Source organism: Pteropus medius, unplaced genomic scaffold (genome assembly GCF_902729225.1).
Source record: "Pteropus medius unplaced genomic scaffold, Ma_sr-lr_union100, whole genome shotgun sequence".
Taxonomy (NCBI): domain Eukaryota; kingdom Metazoa; phylum Chordata; class Mammalia; order Chiroptera; family Pteropodidae; genus Pteropus; species Pteropus medius.
The window spans coordinates 2846207-2867794 of NW_024344371.1; the positions used below are offsets into that span (position 1 = coordinate 2846207).

Sequence of the window (21588 nt, forward strand, 5' to 3'; positions counted from 1 at the left end):
CGAAAAAGGTGTCAGGAATGGACCACAGAGAGGCATAAAGATAAAAACATAGAAAATAGTAGAATTAGAAGATGACCCCGTGTTTAACTGGAGTTCTGCAAGAAAGAGAATAGGAAAAGAAATGATGAGATAATGGCTGAGTTTTTTTTCAAAACTCCTGAAAAACTTCCAATTAAGGGTTAAAAAAGAGAAATAAAATCCAAGTAGATTAATAAAATGTAATTTGTACCTAAAAGTCAATGTCAGAAGGAAACGGCAGAGATCTTACGAAAGAGAGATTTGTAGAGAAAGCAAGATTACTTTCAAATGAACTGTGATAAAGGCTGCAACGATTCAAGGCTACTCAGGAAGAAACAACTTCACAGTCACTTGGGAAGATTTTAAAACGCATCTTATAAATCGATTAGTAGTGATACAGAAGTCGAATAAGGAATGAAAAATGACATATGGTATACCTTGCTCAACAAATGCAGATTACTCACTAACAAACATATATAGCGTATTTACAAACCATTTACCAAAGATTAAGCCATAGATTAGGTGTAAAAAATGTTTAGAGGATTAAAAAATGTCGCAGGCCTCTGTGAATTGACGCTGGAGATCATAACAGGAATACAGCAGAAATTCTCTATATTTTTAAAACTAAAGCAATAGACTGTCAAATAAATCAAAACCATAATGGAAATAAAATATAAGTTCAAAATGATTAATAACGGTGAATATAATTTATAGCAAAAGTTGGGCAATATATAGGTAAAGATGAAACTTGGTCATTTAACACTATACCTCCAATTAATTAATTTAAAGGCAAAGATAAAAGTTTTAGAACATCAGATAGAATTTTATTATAAACATAAAGTGGGAAAAATACTTAAAGCAAGGCATGAAAAGCACTACCCATTTAATAATTGTCAAGGAAAAATGGATAAATTAATCTATGTAAAAATTTAGCAATTCTAATTATTAAAGACACTTAAGATAGTAAAAAGTAAAGCCGTAGAGTGGGAGAAGATATTTGTAACAACTGCGAAAGGGTTTGTTTCTGGGAGATATATGTATATATATTTCAATATATCAGTATATACGCTATCTGATTAAGTTATAGGAAAGCCAATGATTGAAAATCTACCCGAAATTGACAAATCCTTGGAAAAATTACCTTAATGAAACATACTCAAGAAGTTTGAATTTCCCTGTAAAGATTAAATGAAGTGATCCATCAAGGACAGCCACAGGATCATCATGACTCTACAAAATATTTAAAGAATGCTGAACAATTTCTTCTGGAGAGTAGATGCTACCAGTTGTTTTCATGAGACTAGCAAAACCTCAATGACAAACCCAACGAAGACAATATGGGAAGGGAAGTTTGCAGGCCAGTATCACTTAAATATTGATGCAAACCAAACAATCCATAAGCAGGAAGATATCATATCATGACCAATTTAGGTTCATCCCAGGAATGGGTGGCTTTTCATTCGACACTCAATTGCTGTAGCACATCATATTGCCTGATGAAAGAAGAAACACTATGATTATTTGATTGAAGCCAAACCAAACCAAACGAAACCAAACCGAAAAGATTTGCTAAAATATACCCTTATTCATGAACGAATTCTTAGCAATCTGGGAATATAAAAGAATGTCCTTAATTTGTTCAAAGGTATCCACAAAAATGCCACGACAATCATTATACTTAATGGTGAAACTCTGAATGCCTTGTGTTTGAGAGGAAAACAATACAAAGACACCCGGATAGGTATAATCATCATTTCTCTTAACACTATGCTAGAGATTTTAGTGAGTGCATTTAGGCAGGGAATAGAAGCGAAAGATTATAAGGACAAGAACTGAAGCTATGATATATACATAGAGAATGCTAAGGAATCGACAGATAAATTATTACAAATAATAGGCTAGTTTAACAAATTTGCTAGACACAAAGTCAATATAAAAAATTATCATGTTTATATATAGAGAAATATTGTTAGAAATTTGAAAAATTTAATTATGTAACTGAAAAATGTTACCATGATAATTATCAAATAACAAAAAATAAATTTAAGGAGATGCACAGACTTATAAAATTGTATTGGAGACAATTCAGAAGACAAATATAGAGATATTCCATGTCCATGGATTTGAGGACAAATATTTTAAAACTGTCAATTCTCCCGAAAGTGCTGTATAGAGAAATTGCACCCACGAGGTATTTTAGAGAACTTAATTGATTCTAAATATATGTGGCAAAACAAATGTCCAGCAATAGCCATTCTCTTGAGGAATGAGAATAATATGAGACGTCTTGCTTTAGTGTGGTGTTGATGGCATGGAGACACAGTGTGGCATGGAGACACAGACTACTGGATCAGAAGCAGAGATTCCACGCATATTTGGACACTGACGCACATGTACGGAAACCCTTGATTTATGATGGAGGTTTCATGGCAGAGAGATAGGAAAAGAGTATTTTCCTTTTTTCTCCCCAATTAATGGTGCTAGGACAATAGGTGCCTTTTGGTGTCCCGTGGGGACACATGTATTCTATGTGGAAAAAGAAAACTTGACCTTTATCTCACACCGTATCCAGTAATCCATTTTTTAGGTGGAATATGGATCCAAGTGTTAATAAAGATTTAAAAATATAATGTAAGAATATCTTCATAAGAGATAAAGATGTTAAATACTATACATAAAAGCACTACTCGTAAAGAACAAAATGATGAATTTGATAGATTAACATTGAGAGAAAGAAAAGACGACTTGTAGAGGGGGCAAAGATGCTTGTAACACACATAACTAACGAAGGACTTATATTCGAATCATAGAAAGGACTTCTATAAATCACTATGAAGAAGATAACTCAAAAGGACAATGGGCAAAAGACTGGAACCAGCGTCACCTCAAAAGAGGAAATCCAAGTGGCCAATGAACATATGAAAAGGTGTTCCTCTCTGTTGCTAGAACCACCCATTTAAATCACAGTGAGATACCAGTTACGGTCACCAGGTGCGTCCTTTCCCCACTCCTAGGTAGATACGCTAGAGAAACATGTGCAAATTTCCATCAGAGACATGTCGAAGAAGGTCACAGCGGCATTATTAGTGATAACACCCAAATGGAAACAGTTGGAAGGTCCATGGCCAGCAGCACGGACAATCGAGTTGTGGCATATTCGTATAATGGACTATTGCACAGCAATAAAAATGAACGACTGTTGCCACATGCAGTTACACAGATGAGTCTCACAGACGTGATGCTGAGAGAAGAACCCCAAAAGAATACATGCAGTATGATTCTCTTTATATCAAGTTGGAAACTAGCAAAAATGAATCTATATTAGCTAGAAACGCATCCATAGGTGGTAAAAGTATGATGAAAGGCAGGAACTGGTTACCACAAAAGTCGCAGCGGCAGTTAATTCTGGGGTTGGAGAGCAGAGAGGGCATTTAGACCTGGTAGTGACATATGGTGGGGGTTCCTGGAATGTTGAGCATGCTCTATTTCTTGACATAGATTGTAGTGCATACATTCTAATTCTTTAACCGTACATTTATGTTTTGTGCACGTTTTACGTCTGTATATTTGCTACTGAAATTAAAAAAAAAAGTCTGTCAGGTGGTGGGAGTTAGAGAGAAAATTTGATGGAGAGGGGAAGATGTGAGAGTAGATAGAAGCATGTATGTTTTTAATGTCTTTATTTTAATAAAAATTGTGATATTCACTAATAAGACCGTGATATGTTTCACAATGTCCAAGCTGGTTACATCTACTTGGACTGTTTGATTACATTTCCGTCAGTTACAATGTTTTTCTCCTCTGGGATGTTGGGACATTAAAGTAGTGCGTTTCCCACCTCCTCCCTGGGCCCCACATGCCGCCACCAATGCACATCTTCTGGGCAGGCGGTTGCCAGCTGATGCTGGGTCACTTCCCTTCCCTCCCTTTGTGTCAGTCACCACTCCAGTTGCCGATAGCTGTGTTGGAGATCGTGTACTGCTTAGGCATCCCGGACATTCTCAGGGCTGCCTTCATAGGACTCTTAGAGGGACGTTTTGGCAGCTTCTCGGGAAGTGTCCACTGCTGAGCTTGTGATTGTCGTATGGAGTGTCAGTGCTGGGAGAAGGCTGTGCCAGCCCCGTGGACACAGTTTCTTGCCAAGAACTGGCCTGTGCTGTCCTCCTTGTGAGGAAGAGCGGTTGACAAAGGAAATTCAATGGGATTTGCATAAAATCTCCCCATCAGAGTAGTTATGGGGAAAGAAGGACCTGGACCCCCTGGATGTGGCAGAGAAAGATTTGACAAAATGTTCAAGGCCCTCAGTGTTCCGGGTCGAGGACTTTGCTTCTGAGACCGTGTCTCGGGGCACTGGGTCAGCGTGAGAAAGAGGTGGAGGTGGACATATTCCCTGAGACCCTCTTCCAAAAATGCTCTGACGATCCAAAGTCAACAATAGGGGAGGTAATATAAATCATGATATATTCATGGGATGCAATGCTATCCAGCTATGAGAAAGCATCATGATTTAGAGGACTGCTTGGAGTGGCACGGAGCAGTTTGTATCATGTACTATTAAGTGGAAAATGTAGAATGTAAAATGGTGTACACACGTCGATACTAATCCTGTTAAAAAAGGGCAACAACCAGAACAACTATTTTATGTGACTCTCATTTTCCCCTTTATGTTGTCCAATTTTTTAAATAATGGAAATGTATGAGTTTAATGGGCAGAAAAATATTTAGGGCTCGTGATCCTTGTAAACAGCAAACACTATTAAGTGTCGTGGTCGAGCAGAGGTAGCAGTTTGGCAAAACTATTTCCTCTTCTTCCAGGGGACATAGATGAACTATGTTATCCAGTGTCACTTAAGGTCAGGTGTGGCTGAGTGACTGTTGTAGCGAATGGGATGTAAGTGGATATGACCTAGGTGTCTTCCAGACCCGTCGCATAACACTCTCATGCCTGACCATCTGGGTTCTTCGCCTCCCAGGGTTTGATGCAGGTGAACCCGGAGAACTTGGAAGCCAGTTTATGGAAATGAGCCTTGGTCTCTTAATATGGGCTGACCATGTAATTTATTGCCCAAACCGGACACTTGAGAGTAAAAGGGGGCACTTAATTGCCATGAAAATTCATTTTGGGCTGTGTGTGAGTAAGAAATAGACTGCTACTGTATGAGTCGCTGAATCATTAAAGTTTATGTGTTAGAATTGTTTGGGTTGGAGTTCCGGTCAAGATGGCAGAGAAGGTAATCACCGTGCTCATCTCCTTCTATGAGTACATCAGAATTACAACTAAATCATCAAACAGTCAATCAGGAGAACCATGTGAAGACTAGCTGTACAGATGTCCTATAACTAAGGATACAAATAAGTCTGCATGTGGAGACAGATATGAAGGGCGGAGTTGCAAAACAGGACGGCCCTATACCCACGTGAGGTGGTTGTAATCTGGAGGTTCATCTCAGAGGCAGATGTCCTTCTTGAGGAGTGAGGGGTTCCAGACCCACACTGGCTCCCTGGTCCAGAGCACCAGTGCCGGGAAGAGGATCCCCCACAACATTTGGCTATGAAAATCAGCAGGGATTTCAACCATCCAGGAGAAATGAAAGGCTGCTAGAAACCCTTGTGTTCTCTAAAGGGCAGTACACAGCCTCAGTCGCTCACTCACACACTCACCTTGTGCTGTCGCGAAGAGACAGTGGTTCGGAAGGTGCCAGAGACATACAAGGAGAAACTGAGTTCTGTGGCTTCAGAGCGAGAGCTAGAATGACAGCCGCCATTGTCCCTGTCTTGATCTTTCCTCCCACAGGCCAGTAGGCAGGCACCATCTTTCCTCTGTTGAGCCCTCCACCACATGACAAAATCTGAACCTGCATTAGCCTGGTGAACACCACTCACCCCAACTTGATGACTCTCTGAAACCCTATCCCACCCAAGCGAGAGGCACTTTAGCTGGCAGGCAGCCAACTTGGTCTGTGCTGCAGCCTTTCTTAGATCTAACTCTCAAAGGTCTGCAGGCAGTGGCTGGTCTCGATGTGTCTTGTTCCCCTTGCTGAGTGGCTCCAGGCTCAGCACTGGCACCAAATCTGAATCTGTATTAACTTGGTGAACACCAATCTCCCCACCTTGGTGACTCCCTGAGACCCTGCCTCACCCAAGTTGAGTAGTGCTGGAGGCTTTTTTAGTGGCTGAGCCTTACTGGTTGTGGCAGGTGACGGCAGGCCTCACGGAGCACTGTGTCTTTGCTGGGCTGCTCCAGGTCAGGAACAGCTGGACTTGGTTCTCAGCATGGCCTCTTCCACACACCTCCAGGTCCAGTACAGGCAGTCACCAACCTTGGATTGTTTTGTAGCTCCTGCTGGGTAGCCCTGTGATGGAAACAGGCAGCAGCTGCCCTTGGCCTACAGCAGAGCTCCTTCCAAGGGGCCTCAGAACCAACGCACCCAGCGGCCAGCTTTGGCTCCCAATAGAGCACCACCCAGTTAGCTCCAGAAGTGGCACAGACAGGCACCAGACCCACTGGGGGGAATCCTGCTCCATGGGGTCAGCACCTGCCCAGCAACCCATATGCTATGGGCGTGGCCAATCCTTAGAGCCAATCAGCCTGAGGGGCATTCCCACTCACTGATATGCCAACAGCAATCAAGGCTCTACTACACCAGGAGGGTGCACACACATAAGCTGATCATGTAATTTATTGTCCAAATTAATATCCGGTCACTCCTGGAGCACACAGTGCACGTGATCAGGGAGACTGCGAGCCTGGGCCATACAGGACTCCTGCCAAGACTGGGAAACCTAGCAGATCAACATAATACATAGAAACAAACACAGAGAAGACACCAAAATGAGGAGAAAAATATATTCCAAATGAAAGAACAGGAGAAAACTCCAGAAAAAGAACTAAATGAAATGGAGGCAAGCAAACTACCAGATACAGAGTTCAAACCACTGGTTATAAGGATGCTCAAGGAACTTAGTGAGAACTGCAATGAAGAAATAATAGGCATAAGGAAGCATAGAAACCAGAAAAAAAGAATACAATAACTGAAATAAGGAATACACTAGAAACAATCGACAGCAGATTCGATGAAGCAGAGGACTGAATTAGTGATTTGGAAGACAAGGTAGCAGAAAACACCCAAATCAGAACAACAAAAAGAAAAAAGGGAATTTAAAAAATGAGGATAGTTTGAGGGATATCTGGGACAACATCAAGTGTAATAGCATTCTCATTACAAGGGTACCAGAAAGAGAAGAGAGAAAGCAAGGGATTGAGAATCTGTTGAAGAAATGACTGAAAACTTCCCCAACTTGGCAAAAGAAATAGACATACAAGTCCAGGAAGCACAGAGAGTCCCTAACAAGATAAACCCAAAGAGGTTCACACCAAGACATATCACAATTCCAACAGCCAAGTTTGAAGACAGAGAATCTTAAAAGTAGCAAGAGAAAGGCAGTTAGTTACCTACAAGAGAGCTCCCGTAAGATTGTCAGCTGATTTCTCAACAGAAACTTTGCAGGTCAGAAGGAACTGGTATGAAATATTCAAAGTGATGAAAAGCAAGGACCTACCACCAAGACTACTCTATTCAGTAAGGCTATTATTTAAAATTGAAGGAGAGATAAAGAGCTTCCCAGACAAGAAAAAGCTAAAGGAGTTTATTACCATCAAACTAGTATTACAAGAAGTGTTAGAGAGACTCTTTAAGAAGAAGGGGGAAAAAATGAACATAAATGAATAATAAAATGTCAACAACTACGTACCTATCAATAATCACTTTAAATGTAAAAGGTTAAATGCTCCAATCAAGAGACATAGGGTAGCTGAATGGATAAGAAAACAGGATCCATATGTATGCTTCCTACAAGAGACCCACTTCAGATCAAAAGACACACACAGACTGAAAGTAAAGGGACGGAAAAAGATAATTCATGTAAATGAAAATAGAAAAAAAAGCTGGGGTAGCAATACTATACCAGTCAAATAGACTTTAAAACAAAAGCTATAAGAGATAAAGAAGGACATTTCATAATGATAAAGGGATCTATTCAACAAGAGGATATAACCCTAGTAAACATTTATGCACCCGACATAGGTGTGCTTAAATATATAAAACAAATATTGACGGGAATAAAGGGAGAGATCAACAGTAATACAGTCAAGAGTAGTGGCCTTTAACACCCATTGACATCAATGAATAGATTCTTCCAGATAGAAAATCAACAAGGAAACAGCAGCCTTAAATGACTTATTAGACAAGATGGATTTAACTGATAATTGATATTTTTAGAGCATTTCACCCAAAGCAACAGAATACACATTTTTTTCAAGTGCACGTGGAACAATTTCCAAGATAGACTACACTTTAGGCCATAAAACAAGTCTCAATATATTTAAGAAAATTGAAATCATATCAAGCATCTTCTCTGACCACAAAAGAAAATATAACTGTCTTCAGGGAGGGACCCTCGTAAGCTCAATAGAGTGCAGACGGCAGCAGCCACTTTACTGAATGGCCCAAGCATCACAATCTCTTTATTTCCCCAAACCTTATAAGGTGGCCTTATTAGGAAGGTTATGATCTCTAGGGAGATGATGTTGTATCCAGGCCATTGAGAAATTAGTTCTGTGACAGCTCTTTTGCTAATAGGCCTGCAATGAAAGAGATATGTCTGTGAAAACAATCAACCGATAAGCAGTTTATTTTCCATGTGCAGTAGATTATGCATTCATATGCTAGTTGTTGGAAAATGAGACTCCAAGAATTTTCAGAGGGAGGGGGAGGAGGGATGGGTGGAAAATGGGAAGGGGATTAAGAAGTACAAACTTCCAGTTATAAAATAAGTCATGGGGATGTAACATACAGCATAGAGAATATAGTCAATAATATGGTAATAACCATGTCTGGTGACAGATGTTTTCTAGACTAAATGTGGTGATCACTTTGCAAGGTATGTATATGTTGAATCACTATGTTGTACAGCTGAAACAAATACAATATTGTACGTCAACTATAATTAAAAACAAATTAAAAAAAAGATTATTTAAAACCTGAATATCTCATTAAACGTTTGAGAAATGCAAACAAACAAACAAAAAGAATCGTCAGGGTTATCTTAACCAGCATGTGTACCAAATTACTTAAGCTTACCTTTTACTTACATGGAGTGTTTTTTAAAATAAAATCATTTTTATAATGATACAATTTTAAATATTAAATAAGTTAAAATAGAAGAAAACATTAGCCTTAATCCCATCACCTAAGTGACCTCTGTTAAAAGATGTATTTCCATCCAGGATTTTTCTCTCTATATTTTTATATAGATGTGATTACAATATATTTAGTTTTGAATCCTATAATTTAAATCACTGAACATAAAACTTTGCCTCATTTTATTAATATCTACTAGCGAATACCATTTCAGTATTTCATTTATATTTAAAAGATAGGCCTTTAAGTTGTCTAAATAGTACATAAAAGTTGTAGAAAAATGAAGAAAATGGATATATAGGAAGAAGAAAAATAGGTATAAAAGTAGAAATTGGATTGATGTATACAGTCATGAGCCTTATAACATTTTGGTCAACAACAGTGATGGTCACATAAGATTATAATGGAGCTGAAAAATTCCTATCGCCTAGTGACGTCATTGCTTAATGCATTACTCACATGTTTGTGGTGATGCTGGTGTAAACAAACCTGCAACACTGCCAGTTGTATGAAAGTATAGCACATATTATTCACAATGTGTAATACTTGATAATGATAATAAACGACAGTGTTACTGGTTAACGTATTTACTATACTATACTTTTATCCTTGTTTTAGAGTGTGCTATTTCTATTTATGAAAAAAATTGCTGTGAGACAGTACACGTGTTACGCAGGCAGCACGTCTTGTGTTTACCGGATCTTTTGAGTGCATCATTTTCTCTTGTGGTTGATTCATTCTTGTGTTGTTTTGTACAGTATCATGTCGTGCAGGCTTATGGCCTAGGAGCAATAGGCTATACCATATAGTCTAGGTGTGACCATTGAGGTTTGTTTAAGTACACTCTATGATGTTTGCACAACTGATACTAATGCTTAATCACCTGATGACCCATTTCTCAGAACGTATCCCCGTAGTTAAATGGTGCATGACTGTATTCTGTTCTCTAACCTGCTTTTGACTTCAGCATACCTGGTGAACATTCTTCCATGGGGCAAAATGTAATTCATTTCATAACGTTAACGGTTCCTTAGTGTTCAATAGTACGTAGCATTTTAAAAACTAATCCCCACATTTGTGCTAGACGTAGTGATTGTTTTTAAGATTTAAGTTGTGTAACAAATATTTAAGAAATAACTTTGTTCAAATTTCTCAGTGTGGTTGATGGCTAGGTAAAAGACTACTTTTTCCCTCTATTTTTAAAAGACGTTTCTGTACAAGGTATGAAACACCATTTTCTCAATGTCTGTACTGAATCTGAGTGTTACTATTTTTGTAAATTCTTCCTATTCAGATAAGAAAAAATTATGACTATTTCCATTTGTGTTGATCAGTTAGTGAGCATTTTTCCAAATGTTTATTAGATTTTCCTGAAAACTCGTGTATTAATGTTCTTAGCTTAGTTTTCTTTCTTTCGATTCCTTACCCTAGATTTCTGGAGCTGTGGATACGTAGGTGTGAATGGCTTGTGTAATACATAAGTGATATGTCATACTTGACCATTTCTCTATTTTGAACATTGATATGATTTCAGTTTGGGGTCTATTATTAAATAATGATGTGATGAACATTTTTATGAATAACCCCCTGCTCCTGCACACGTACGCATGCACCTATGCACACACACACGCACACACGCACACACACATTTTTGGCCTGACACAGGATAAAAGTCCTAGAAATAAAAATCACTAGATCAAAGAGAGAAATCAATGTGAATGTCCTTAGAAATAATGTTAAGGAAACATGTACCGTCGAGAGCAGCCCGATCTTCATGATGCTGCGGTCACTATAAGTAATGGTTTTTCTTCCTAATGTATGTCATGTTGTGTGAAGTGCTCCTGTCAGGTGTAAAGGGGAAGACTGGTCCATCAGGTGCTGTCCTTCGAGGCCACACACCCTCATCCCTGGTGGCAGATGTCCTTGGCCATTCTGCTGCTGGCTCTGGCCTGCATGTTCCGTGAGCTCCTAGTGGCTGACCCAACTCCCGGGTCTCCATTTCTTTTGTGTGATGGCTTCTCCTAAGATCATCATGTAGTGTTACTGCTGTAACCTGAAGTCGTCCTTTGTCTCGTTCACGTTCTACCGTTCACCTGCTCCTCTCCGCACATGCATTCAGCTCTTCTCTCACCTGTGCTTCCGCCAGGGCCGGGAACCCCAGGAAAGACTTGGCAGATGGATGTAGGGACAGTCTTGAGTGAAATTTTTATTTGCTCTTTACCCTATGTTTAAATGTGCTGGATTTTGCTTCTCGTATCCATGCGATTTATTTGTTGTTGTTATTATTATTATTTGTTTATTTATTTGTGCGTGTGTGTGGAATTGCTTCCCTTTCGATGAAGGTTCTACCTGAATCATTGTTCAGCTCTTGTGAGTTGTTGGTTGTATCTGTCACATCTAACTCACTGGTGGCGCCGTTTGAAGGATAAGGGACTCTAAAATAATGGGGTCTGGGTGACAATGGGGTCTTGCAGTTGGAATGTGACCCTTGGTGGGTTGTGGACTGAGGCTTATTCCTTCTCATGTAATATAAGTAAAGATAAGGCTGCCCTGGTTGCCTCCTCCCTCCTCCCTCACCTCTGGGCATAGACTTCACTGAGCATAGATTGCAAACCTCAGGACTTGCTGGTCTCCAAGTCTCTTCCCATTTCAGTCTGCCATGGGATGACTGATCCCTCTTTCCCCAGCCAGGGGAAATCACTACAGACTGGATTTGTGGACCTAAGCCGTCCAAGCTTTTAGGCTGAGGCATGAAGATATGGCCACTCTCATACTCCAAGTTCCTCTCTCTCAGGACCTGTCTAGATAAATGCTGGAAACCTGACCTCGAAGCTGATCTTCATTTTCTTTGTGTCTCCTACACAAATCTGTAGTAGCCGGGAAAGCAGCATTCAAACTCAGGGTCCTCCTGCATGGTCAGCTCCACCTACTGCAGGGTTTTGCTGACATGCTCATCGTGACCCGGCCCAGCTGGCCACATCGCACTACTATCCTGGGCAGCAGTGGGGCTTCATAGCTTTAGTCTATGTGGAATTTTTCAATTGCTGATGGAAAAGGGGTAAGAGAGCCCAAGTCAGTAAGTGGCCTCTGGGCCTGGACACCATGGTGGGGTTGCTCTGTCTTCCCTTTCTTCTGAGCTATTGGGACTAGTCAGGTGGCCAGGTCTCAGTGTGAGTAGAAACATGAGGACCCAGGAGAGCAAGAGCGGCAGGACTTTTCCTTACCCGCAGTAAGATGATGCCATTGGAGAAGTTCTTTGGTCCTGTGCTAGTGCACCTGAAGGTCAGCAAGATGGGACCTTCAGTGGCATGATGTCATTACCCTTTGAATTTAATTATAATCCTTGTGAGGGGAGGATTTGAGCCCAGAAATGACCTGCTGTCTGCTTTCTTTCTTCTTTTTTTTAATGATATTGTTGGCCCCCAGGGTGACACTAATTTTGCTGGTCCAGCGTCCAGAGAACCCTGTTTTCCTCACAGAGGTACTTGAGGGCTGTTAATTTTGGAAGACAAAGTTTCAAGGAATAATTCTACTTAGAAGACAAGCAATCGGCCTGACAGTTTAGGTGACTTTGTTGTTTTATGATTTAATATGGATACGAGACTTCTGAAATCTTATCTTCAACTGAACATAATGTTTACATTGCTTCAGCATCTGTTGGACAATCATTATCCAGAAGGTGGAAAGTGTGAAGTGTTTTTTCATTTTCATTCTCTGCCCCAAGTGTGACTGTTCCTTATAGAGGTTGACATTGCCTTCTTACCCTTAATGATTTATGCTCCCTCCCCACCCTCAATTTGGAAACCACAAATATGTTCAGCAATATTGTAGTGGCTTATTAAATAAATGTCAACAAGTTGGGTTATTAAGTACCTATTACATAAGTGTTGGAAGCATAGAAAGTCAAAGATGAGAGAATATAACTTTAACCCAAAGCAAGTGTTTATCATTTGAGCGCATATTGTCATATAGACCCAAGAGAGTGCTCACGATTTCTGTAGCTGATTTCTTGTACATTTGACAGAGCTGTCACATTTTTCTGATAGATCATTTTCTTCTGAGCTACTGGGACACTACCTACCTTGGGCTACATTTTCACCCCACACATGGCTCAGCTTTCCCTTGTCTCAGGGTTCTCCATGGATCCAGACAGTATTCGAAGGCAATTGCCTCTCTCTGCTCTCCTTCTGTCCCACCTCTGCCCCATCTCTCCCGACCCACACCTAGCTGATCATGACTCTGCTGCTCTGAGTCATGGGCAGAAGGCACCTCTGCCTGGGCTTGGCCATGGTGCCAGGAGAGAAGCTTGGCTGCTCTTGCGAGGTTGTGATTTGTTATTTGTAAGTCACAATTTGTTATTGCTTTCAGTGTCATGTTCACGGGAAGGAAATGCTAGGATGGAACTACTTCTGGAGTCTGTGGCATTAGCCAGATGTGGTGCCTCTTCTCTTCGACCCAGAAACCTGAATGCTCAAAAGGGAAATGTAGCTCCAACGATGCAGGAGATGGGCAGAGGAGGCTGCTGCCCATTTCTTTTAGGTAACATCTACTATTGTTAGAGATCTGTTCCTTTTTTTTTTTTTTTTTAAATCACAGGAGATGTTTAAGAAATTACTTTTGAAATTGTGGTTAAATATACATAACATAAAATTTCCTTATTAACTATTTTAAGTGTACAATTTGGCAGCATTAAGTACATTTCCATTGTTTTGCAACCATCACCAATGCTGCTTATGTTTTCACTGCATCCACCACTCTCCTCAGGACCGTGAGTTTTATAGAAAGCGCAGAAGAGAATGTGTCCCATCTGAACACATTCAGGAAGAGGTAGGTGGAACCTCAGCTTCATCCTGGTGATGGAGGTCAGAGGATGAATTCAGGAGTCTTGTGGGAGGTGGTGGTGAGATTGTCTCTGGGATGGTCATGGAAGGAATTATGTTCTGGCGGTAAGTACTGTGAGGTCTGTAGAAACCTTTCCAGCTGGGCAACTGAGGCAGAGAGCCGCCTTGGCGGTGCTGACTGGCAGGGAAAGACATGGACATGAGATGGCTCTGCCTTGGATGCTTTCCGGGGACTGAGTCCTGAGACTGGGCGGTGGTCTGGAACTCTAAGTACATGTCACAGGGAGGAAGGGCTGGATGTGGGCTCTTGCACCCTCTCTCCTCCCCCGCCCCACCATCAAGTATTCTTTCATTTGTGAATGCAAACATTTACTAATGAGACTTATCTTCCAGAACATGCAAGTAGTAGATAATTCCTGTGGGCAAGTGGCAGTAAATATAGAGAGAACGACTAAGTATTGTCAAAGATGCATTTTTGATTAAAATTTTGTTGAAAATGGCTTAGACTGATTGTTAGACAAATGACTTTCCGAAAGAAATACCCATAAAATAATGATCAAACTTACCAATGCATTTCTGTATATAGCCAGTTGGATTTGATATGTGTTCAGTGATTAATCCATTTAGAGCATGGAAATTGCAAAAGTGCAGATGATCAATGTCACACTGCAAGGAATCATTTAAAGGACATGGAAGAACATCCATGTTAAGAAGGTGCTTAGAACAGGATTTAAAAATATGTGACCTTGGTAATCTTTTATTTGAATACAACATTGATGTAGACAGTCATGGGCTAATCTTTAGGGTAGGAGTGATATTAATTTAGTCAACATTTTGGGTGGAGTTTTGTATAACTTTCGAGTATCAAAACAGGAAGCAGACACTTGTCACACTGAAAATGTGGACATTGGTTTAGAGTAGAGGATATTGGTCAATAGAAGTTTAGGTTGTATGAGGATTTGAGAGAAGGACTCTGATTATAAATGAACACTTGTGTTGCTTCCATCTCTTGGCCGTTGTGAATAGTGCTGCTGTGAACATTGATGTTCATTAACTAGTTTTAAGCAAGCAGATCTTTTCTTTCTTCTAGGACTTGTGTGGTTTAATTATTTCCATTTAGCTCTCTGATCTCTTTGAGAGTTATTGTGGATTATGGTGTGAAGAGCAGATCCATTTTATCTCCCCCTGCCCAACTATCCAGTTGTTTTAACACCATGCATTAAACGTTTGTTTCCCAGTGACTTGAGACACCGCCTTTGCCACATATGAAATTGAACCTTGTATGGCATTTCAATTCTGTCCCCTTGCTCTGCCTGTTCTATACACACCAGTGGCACATAGTTTTAGAATGTATTTTAATATCTGGTAGGGGAGCCTCTGGTAGGGCAGGGAGTAAAGAAGCTTGCCCTGGGGAGACATCTGTCCTCCCATCAGTCCCTGAGGCTGTGGGCGTTGTGTGTGGGGGAGGGGAATGGATGGGTTGGAGGAGAGAAATAGCTCATCCTGTCCCACAGGATGGCGTGTGGGGAGGTTTCAGTTGTCCTGGGGAAAAGACCTCATTTTCCTAGAGGAGCTCAGACTCAGTCCTGGATACACTTGTTGGGTGCTGAACGATGTTTCATGAACAAATGAGAAACTGGTATTTCCCCTGTAGACAAGGACTTTTATTAAGGCTTCCGCTTCCAATAATCCCTTTTCAATTCCAGAGAACAAGAGTCATTCACAGGAGGTCTCAGTTTGATTCCTCACATTTTGAAACGTCTCATTGTTCTATTTATCCAGGATCGGAAGCCTGCGACTCTGGTGAAGACTGCTGGCGGAGTCCCCATACGATCTCCGTAGGAGACAATGCCTTGGGCTACATTGTTACACACCAGGGGGCCTCCGGAGTCCCCCTGTGGGTGATGAGAGGAAGGAAAGACACTAAGCCAGGCCTCCCTGCTCCATGCCTCCCATTCCTGCTGCCTAAAGGTTCAGCCTTCAGAGACTGCAGGGTGGGTGCGATTCCTCAATTGCCGCGTGTGTATGAGGTGAGAGGGTGGTTGTGGTGCGGAAGTTAGCTTCTGGATCTTTCCATTATTCGGTTTCTAACTTGGCTATGGTTACTGTCTCTAGCTCAGCCCAAGTCAAGGTACCTTCATCTTTCAAGGGAAAACACTGCATATGTATGCATTGTGTGTCTGCTGCTCCTCTCATTCCACCAGAGACTGGATTGATGGGAAAAAGCCCCCACCATAGTCTGGTCAGGCCTCCAGACTGAGGCTATCCCACTGCCCAGTTTTGCCCTGGCTCCTATGTCTGGGGTAGTGCTGGCAGATGCCTGTGGTCTTACCATGAAAGCAGATTTCCTCTCTCTCCGGTCCCCCACACAAATCTCCGTTTGGCCAGTGTAGGCCCTGAAGCGTCTGCTGCACTCCTGATCCCTCTGCACTCTCAGGCGCACGTCTCGGAGTGTGTCTGTTCCTCCCTTCAGGCTAACCAGGCCCCATCCAGCCACAGTGCACGAGGTCCCAGGATTCAGCCTGGCCTGTGTCTGAGGCAGGGCCACTGGCCTCACGAATCGATTCCGCCGGGCTCTATTTTTCAGCTGGCATAAAGAGAACTGGCACTCAGGGACTGTCTCTGCAGCACTCACACCACACCCCCACAACCCCTTGGGACTCCGCCCCGGCTTCCTCCTCCATGGTCCCAGGGACAAAGTGAAGTCCCCAAGCTGGGAGGGAGCCAGCTCAGTTGGAGAACCAGAGGGTCAGGCAGGTGATACCTGCAGTAACATGATGTCATTCAGATTGTTTTGCGGATCATATTGAGGATGGCGGATGGCTCTGAGCACAGATAGGCGCTGCTGGGTCCTTTCCTGCCTCCTGATATTGTGGGCCCCCAGAATGACGCGAATACGGCTGCAAAACAAATAGTGGCCTAGTGGTAGGTGTGATCCTTAGGCGCTAAGGTCCACCAGCTCTGCAGGGCGGGTAGACAGCCCAGGACATCAGGACTGTAGCTGAGGGAAGTGAGGGGACAGGAGGGCTCTGGGACTGAGCTCTCTGTGTCTCTGCTTCTCCAAAGCCCTGAGCTGTGCATGATGGGGGACACAGTGACCTTAAGATTTGCCTCCTCTAGAATAAATTGAGAATAGCTTGTATTTTGAACCCCAATGCATGCTTTCCATCTCCTCTTTTTGTCCTCATTTACACGGGCCTGTTCCCCGCCCCCCAAGACATACCCAGTCTTTTCATACCTTCATCGCTAGAACTCTGCTTTCAGGTGTTTGCTCTCATGAATTTTATGGGCCTGTCTTACTGGTCACCTGGAAGCTCCTTAGTTTCTTACCTTCCCCAGCAGTGAGCTGCTGTCATCACAAAGTCTTCTCGCACCAGGAACCCCCCACAAGTGGTCCCTGGTGATTGGATTTGAAGAAATGCCATATAGGGGTGGGAATGGGGCCTTGCCTCTTGGCCTCCGATGATTTCCCCTGGAAGAAAGTATTTAGCACTTATCTCTGTGCTGACTGAACCAGCAGTGAGGGCACCAGCTTGGCGTCTGCAGAAAGGCTAGAAGATGGGGGGCTGGAGAGGTGATGCAGGGGAAGGAGGATTTGGTGGTGACACTTGCGCTCTGTAGGGTACCAAATTATGAGCGAGGGCTCCAGGGTTCTGCAGGAAACACTGCTGACTCCCCACCCCAGACCTCGGGTCCCTCCCACTTCCCCAGAGAAAGGACAGCCCTTGCTCCAGGCAAGGCCCACTTAAGACTCTCACAATGTGGAGAGATCTCTGCTCTCCAGGTCTGCAGCCCTCTGGAGTGGCTTCTCCCTGAAGTTCCCTCAGGGAGCGTCCCTGATCCCTCTGAGTCCAGCTCATGGCCAGCTCATGACCAGCATGGGGCTGGTTTTTACGAATCTAGATGTGAGCTGATGGGGCTGTTATTGCTGGATCCTTGTCTCCTAGGTTGTGACACATGGGCTACAGAATGAATTCAGAGAGCACAGTTATAGAGCTTTTCCTACGCACGAGCAAAGGGCGAATCCAAGAGTTTCCTGTACACTAAGTAATTCGACTTTCACAGCAAGTTTGTGGTGTAGGTATTGCTATTATTCCTATTTTATAACTGGGAAATCTGAGGAACTGGGAATTCAAATATGTGCCCAATACACAGAGTTGGAGAGTGCGCAGGCAATGTGGCTCCAGAGAATATGGGTTGGAGATGAGCCTCTGAGGGTGGGGACGCTCACTTACCTGCCCCAGCCCTGGGGGGTAGGAGAAAGGCCACCAGGAGCAGGAGCAGCTGCATCTTCCTGGGAAAGCTCTGCAGTCTGTTGTTGCTGGTGATTTGTCGTGCCCGACTTTTAGCCTTGAGAGAGGAAGGAAGGGTGGGGTGGGGACTTGGGGGTTCACAGTCCCATTCTCCTGCTGTTTTGATGGGTTTCATCACCCTCGGCTGCCCAGGAGGTTTGCCCACCAACTGCCAGTGACCTGGGGGAAGCGAGCGTAATCTGTGCCGACACGGTAAATTCCATAGGTGCTGAGTCAGTGCTGGCAGCAGAAATGGGAACCAGGCCACAAGGAGAGGGGCTTTGGACATGGTGTCTCAGAACCCCAAACACCCGGTTTAATAAGATCCCAACAAGGCAAGAAAGCCACTAGCTGCCTGCTTCCTCCATCTCCTATCCCTTTGGGGATGGAAACCTACCTGCCTTCACATTTTGGCCCCTGGCCACTCTGCTGCGACTCTGGCTGCTCCCAAGTCTTTCTAGAAATTGTCAAGGCAGATTGAGTAGCTCTTTCTCCTGAGTGGGTGGTGGGAGCTGCCAGAAAGAAAGTGGAGGAACAAGGCTCTGCCACTGATGATAATTTTCTTAGGTCACTTGAGCCAGGAGAAACTGTCAGTGAAAGTTGTGACACAGTTGAAGACTTCTATTTGCCTGCTTCCTACTCAAGGTGAAGGCCTTTGTGTCCCAGAAGGTTCCATGCACACAGAAAAGGCCTAGTGACTTGACTTTGTTGAGAACTGTCAGAGCATGGCTGGAAAACATAAGATCCTCAGATCCTATTTTGTCCAGGATAGGAGGCCAATCAGCCAAAGCCCCTTTCTCTGCCCCGGGGTGGTAGCTGCTAAGAAAGAGGCACATCCTTGCCGTGCTACCTGTCTACGTAAGTCCAAAGAAGTGGAAGCACGCCTTTAATGTTGAGGGTAAGACCCGGCAGAGTACTGAAGACTAGCACAGTAGGTTGTAAGACAACTTAAACCTGCTTAGAAGCTTCTGTGGATGCTCAGAAAAACATGATAACCCAGTATAGTTTTTGCAAAAACTGTATCAGAATTGAAGTAATACAATTCCTAAACTTTTAAGGACTGCGATAGGCCTTTAAACTTTTAAAGATCATGAAAACCTCTCTTTATATAGAAATATACACAGGTTTTCACCTATTTGCAGAGCTGTAAAAATATCTGTGCCCTTTCAACACATGCTCTATGATTGAAACCTCGTGAACTTTTTTCCATACATCTGAAAAGCGATAGATAGAAAACGGAGAGAAAAAGAGAAAACAGTATAATAGCTTTATCAGTGCCATAACATTTGGGTATCTTTAACGGATTGTTACTTAAAGTTTTTCAACACTTAATTTTGTTTTTAAAATCATTAGTCTAATTTAAAAACAGAAGGCTAAATAACAGCCTGCACCTGTTAAAAAAGGGGAGTAAAACGTACACACGGAAAGACCTGAGTAGCGGTGTGGGGAGGTGAATTCACCAACGGGACCTAGGATTTCATGCCAACCTTCCCACTACAAGTAACCCAAACAAAGCTGTTTAAAATGTCTAAAAACCTTCAAAGCCTTGAAGAACGGCCAGTGCAGGAGTGATGATGAGTCAAAAACTAAAGGAGTAACGGGACTCCAGTTAGGTGGCTACTATTTTTCTGTGGAAATTGTGTGAACCTCCCAAATTTTAAGCTCTGGCTTAATGACCAGAAATAGGTAGGGAAGTGGAAATCAAAGCCCAAGACTCACCCAAGCAGGTGCAGTCAGAGCTCTTTTTCCCGGGAAGCTGGGCTTTGAAAATTCTATACCCTCAGTGCAACAAAGAACAGTAAGGGGCTAGTCTTTGCACGTAATTCATGAATGATCAGAATTCCTTGGACTTTTCATGGAATCTCCAACCTTGAATGTGCGTTGATGTGGTTATGGATGTGTCCAAAGTAGCTGGCAGAATGAAATGCAAATCTTATGGAAATTCGCTTTTTTCAAGATCCGAATCACACCTGAAACTTATTTTTCGAGTATAATGACCAGCATATAGTCAAATATAAACAAGGTCAACAAGCAACCAAAGAAATAAGACTCACGCTAAGAAACAATAGACACTAAGAACAGAGAAAGAACACTTAAATAATTGAGTTAAGGTTATTAGAGTAATCTAATACAGATTATAAAACAATTATGCTGAAATAAAAGCGAGCTTTCTAGGGGCTGCAGGGAACACGAAACCGAGAAAAAGTGACGTACCATTTGAAAAGGAATGAAATACGACCTCCAAAAGTGAACAGTAATTACCAAAATTAAAGTCGCAGTGGATAAAATTAGTAACAGGTTAGGAAAAGATGAGAAGAGAATTTTTAATGCAAAATAGCTTCGAAAAAGGTGACAGGAATGGACCACAGAGAGGCATAAAGATAAAAACATAGAAAATAGTAGAATTAGAAGATGACCCCATGTTTAACTGGAGTTCTGCAAGAAAGAGAATAGGAAAAGAAATGATGAGATAATGGCTGAGATTTTTTTCAAAACTCCTGAAAAACATCCAATTAAGGATTAAAAAAGAGAAATAAAATCCAAGTAGATTAATAAAATGTAATTTGTACCTAAAAGTCAATGTCAGAAGGAAACGGCAGAGATCTTACGAAAGAGAGATTTGTAGAGAAAGCAAGATTACTTTCAAATGAACTGTGATACAGGCTGCAACGAGTCAAGGCTACTCAGGAAGAAACCACTTCACAGTCACTTGGGAAGATTTTAAAACGCATCTTATAAATCGATTAGTAGTGATATAGAAGTCGAAGAAGGAATGAAAAATGACATATGGTATACCTTGCTCAACAAATGCAGATTACTCACTAACAAACATATATAGCGTATTTACAAACCATTTACCAAAGATTAAGCCATAGATTAGGTGTAAAAAATGTTTAGAGGATTAAAAAATGTCGCAGGCCTCTGTGAATTGACGCTGGAGATCATAACAGGAATACAGCAGAAATTCTCTATATTTTAAAAACTAAAGCAATAGACTGTCAAATAAATCATGAGTCAAAATCAAAACCATAATGGAAATAAAATATAAGTTCAAAATGATTAATAACGGTGAATATAATTTATAGCAAAAGTTTTCGGGCATATATAGGTAAAGATGAAACTTGATCGTTCAACACTATACCTCCAATTAATTAATTTAAAGGCAAAGATAAAAGTTTTAGAACATCAGATAGAATTTTATTATAAACATAAGGTGGGAAAAATACTTAAAGCAAG

The 21588-nt window shown here is 41.9% G+C and overlaps 1 protein-coding gene across 1 annotated transcript; it reads right to left on the minus strand.

Moving 5' to 3' along the window:
- Positions 1-15775: 15775 nt before the first annotated feature.
- On the minus strand, positions 15776-18360 carry LOC120608594 (cathepsin G). Its single transcript, XM_039870526.1, is given in 6 exon segments — positions 15776-15807; positions 15810-15954; positions 16392-16646; positions 16824-16959; positions 17390-17531; positions 18295-18360. Coding segments are annotated over 6 exon segments (765 nt in total). The 5' UTR covers positions 18350-18360.
- Between the last annotated feature and the right edge of the window lie 3228 nt (positions 18361-21588).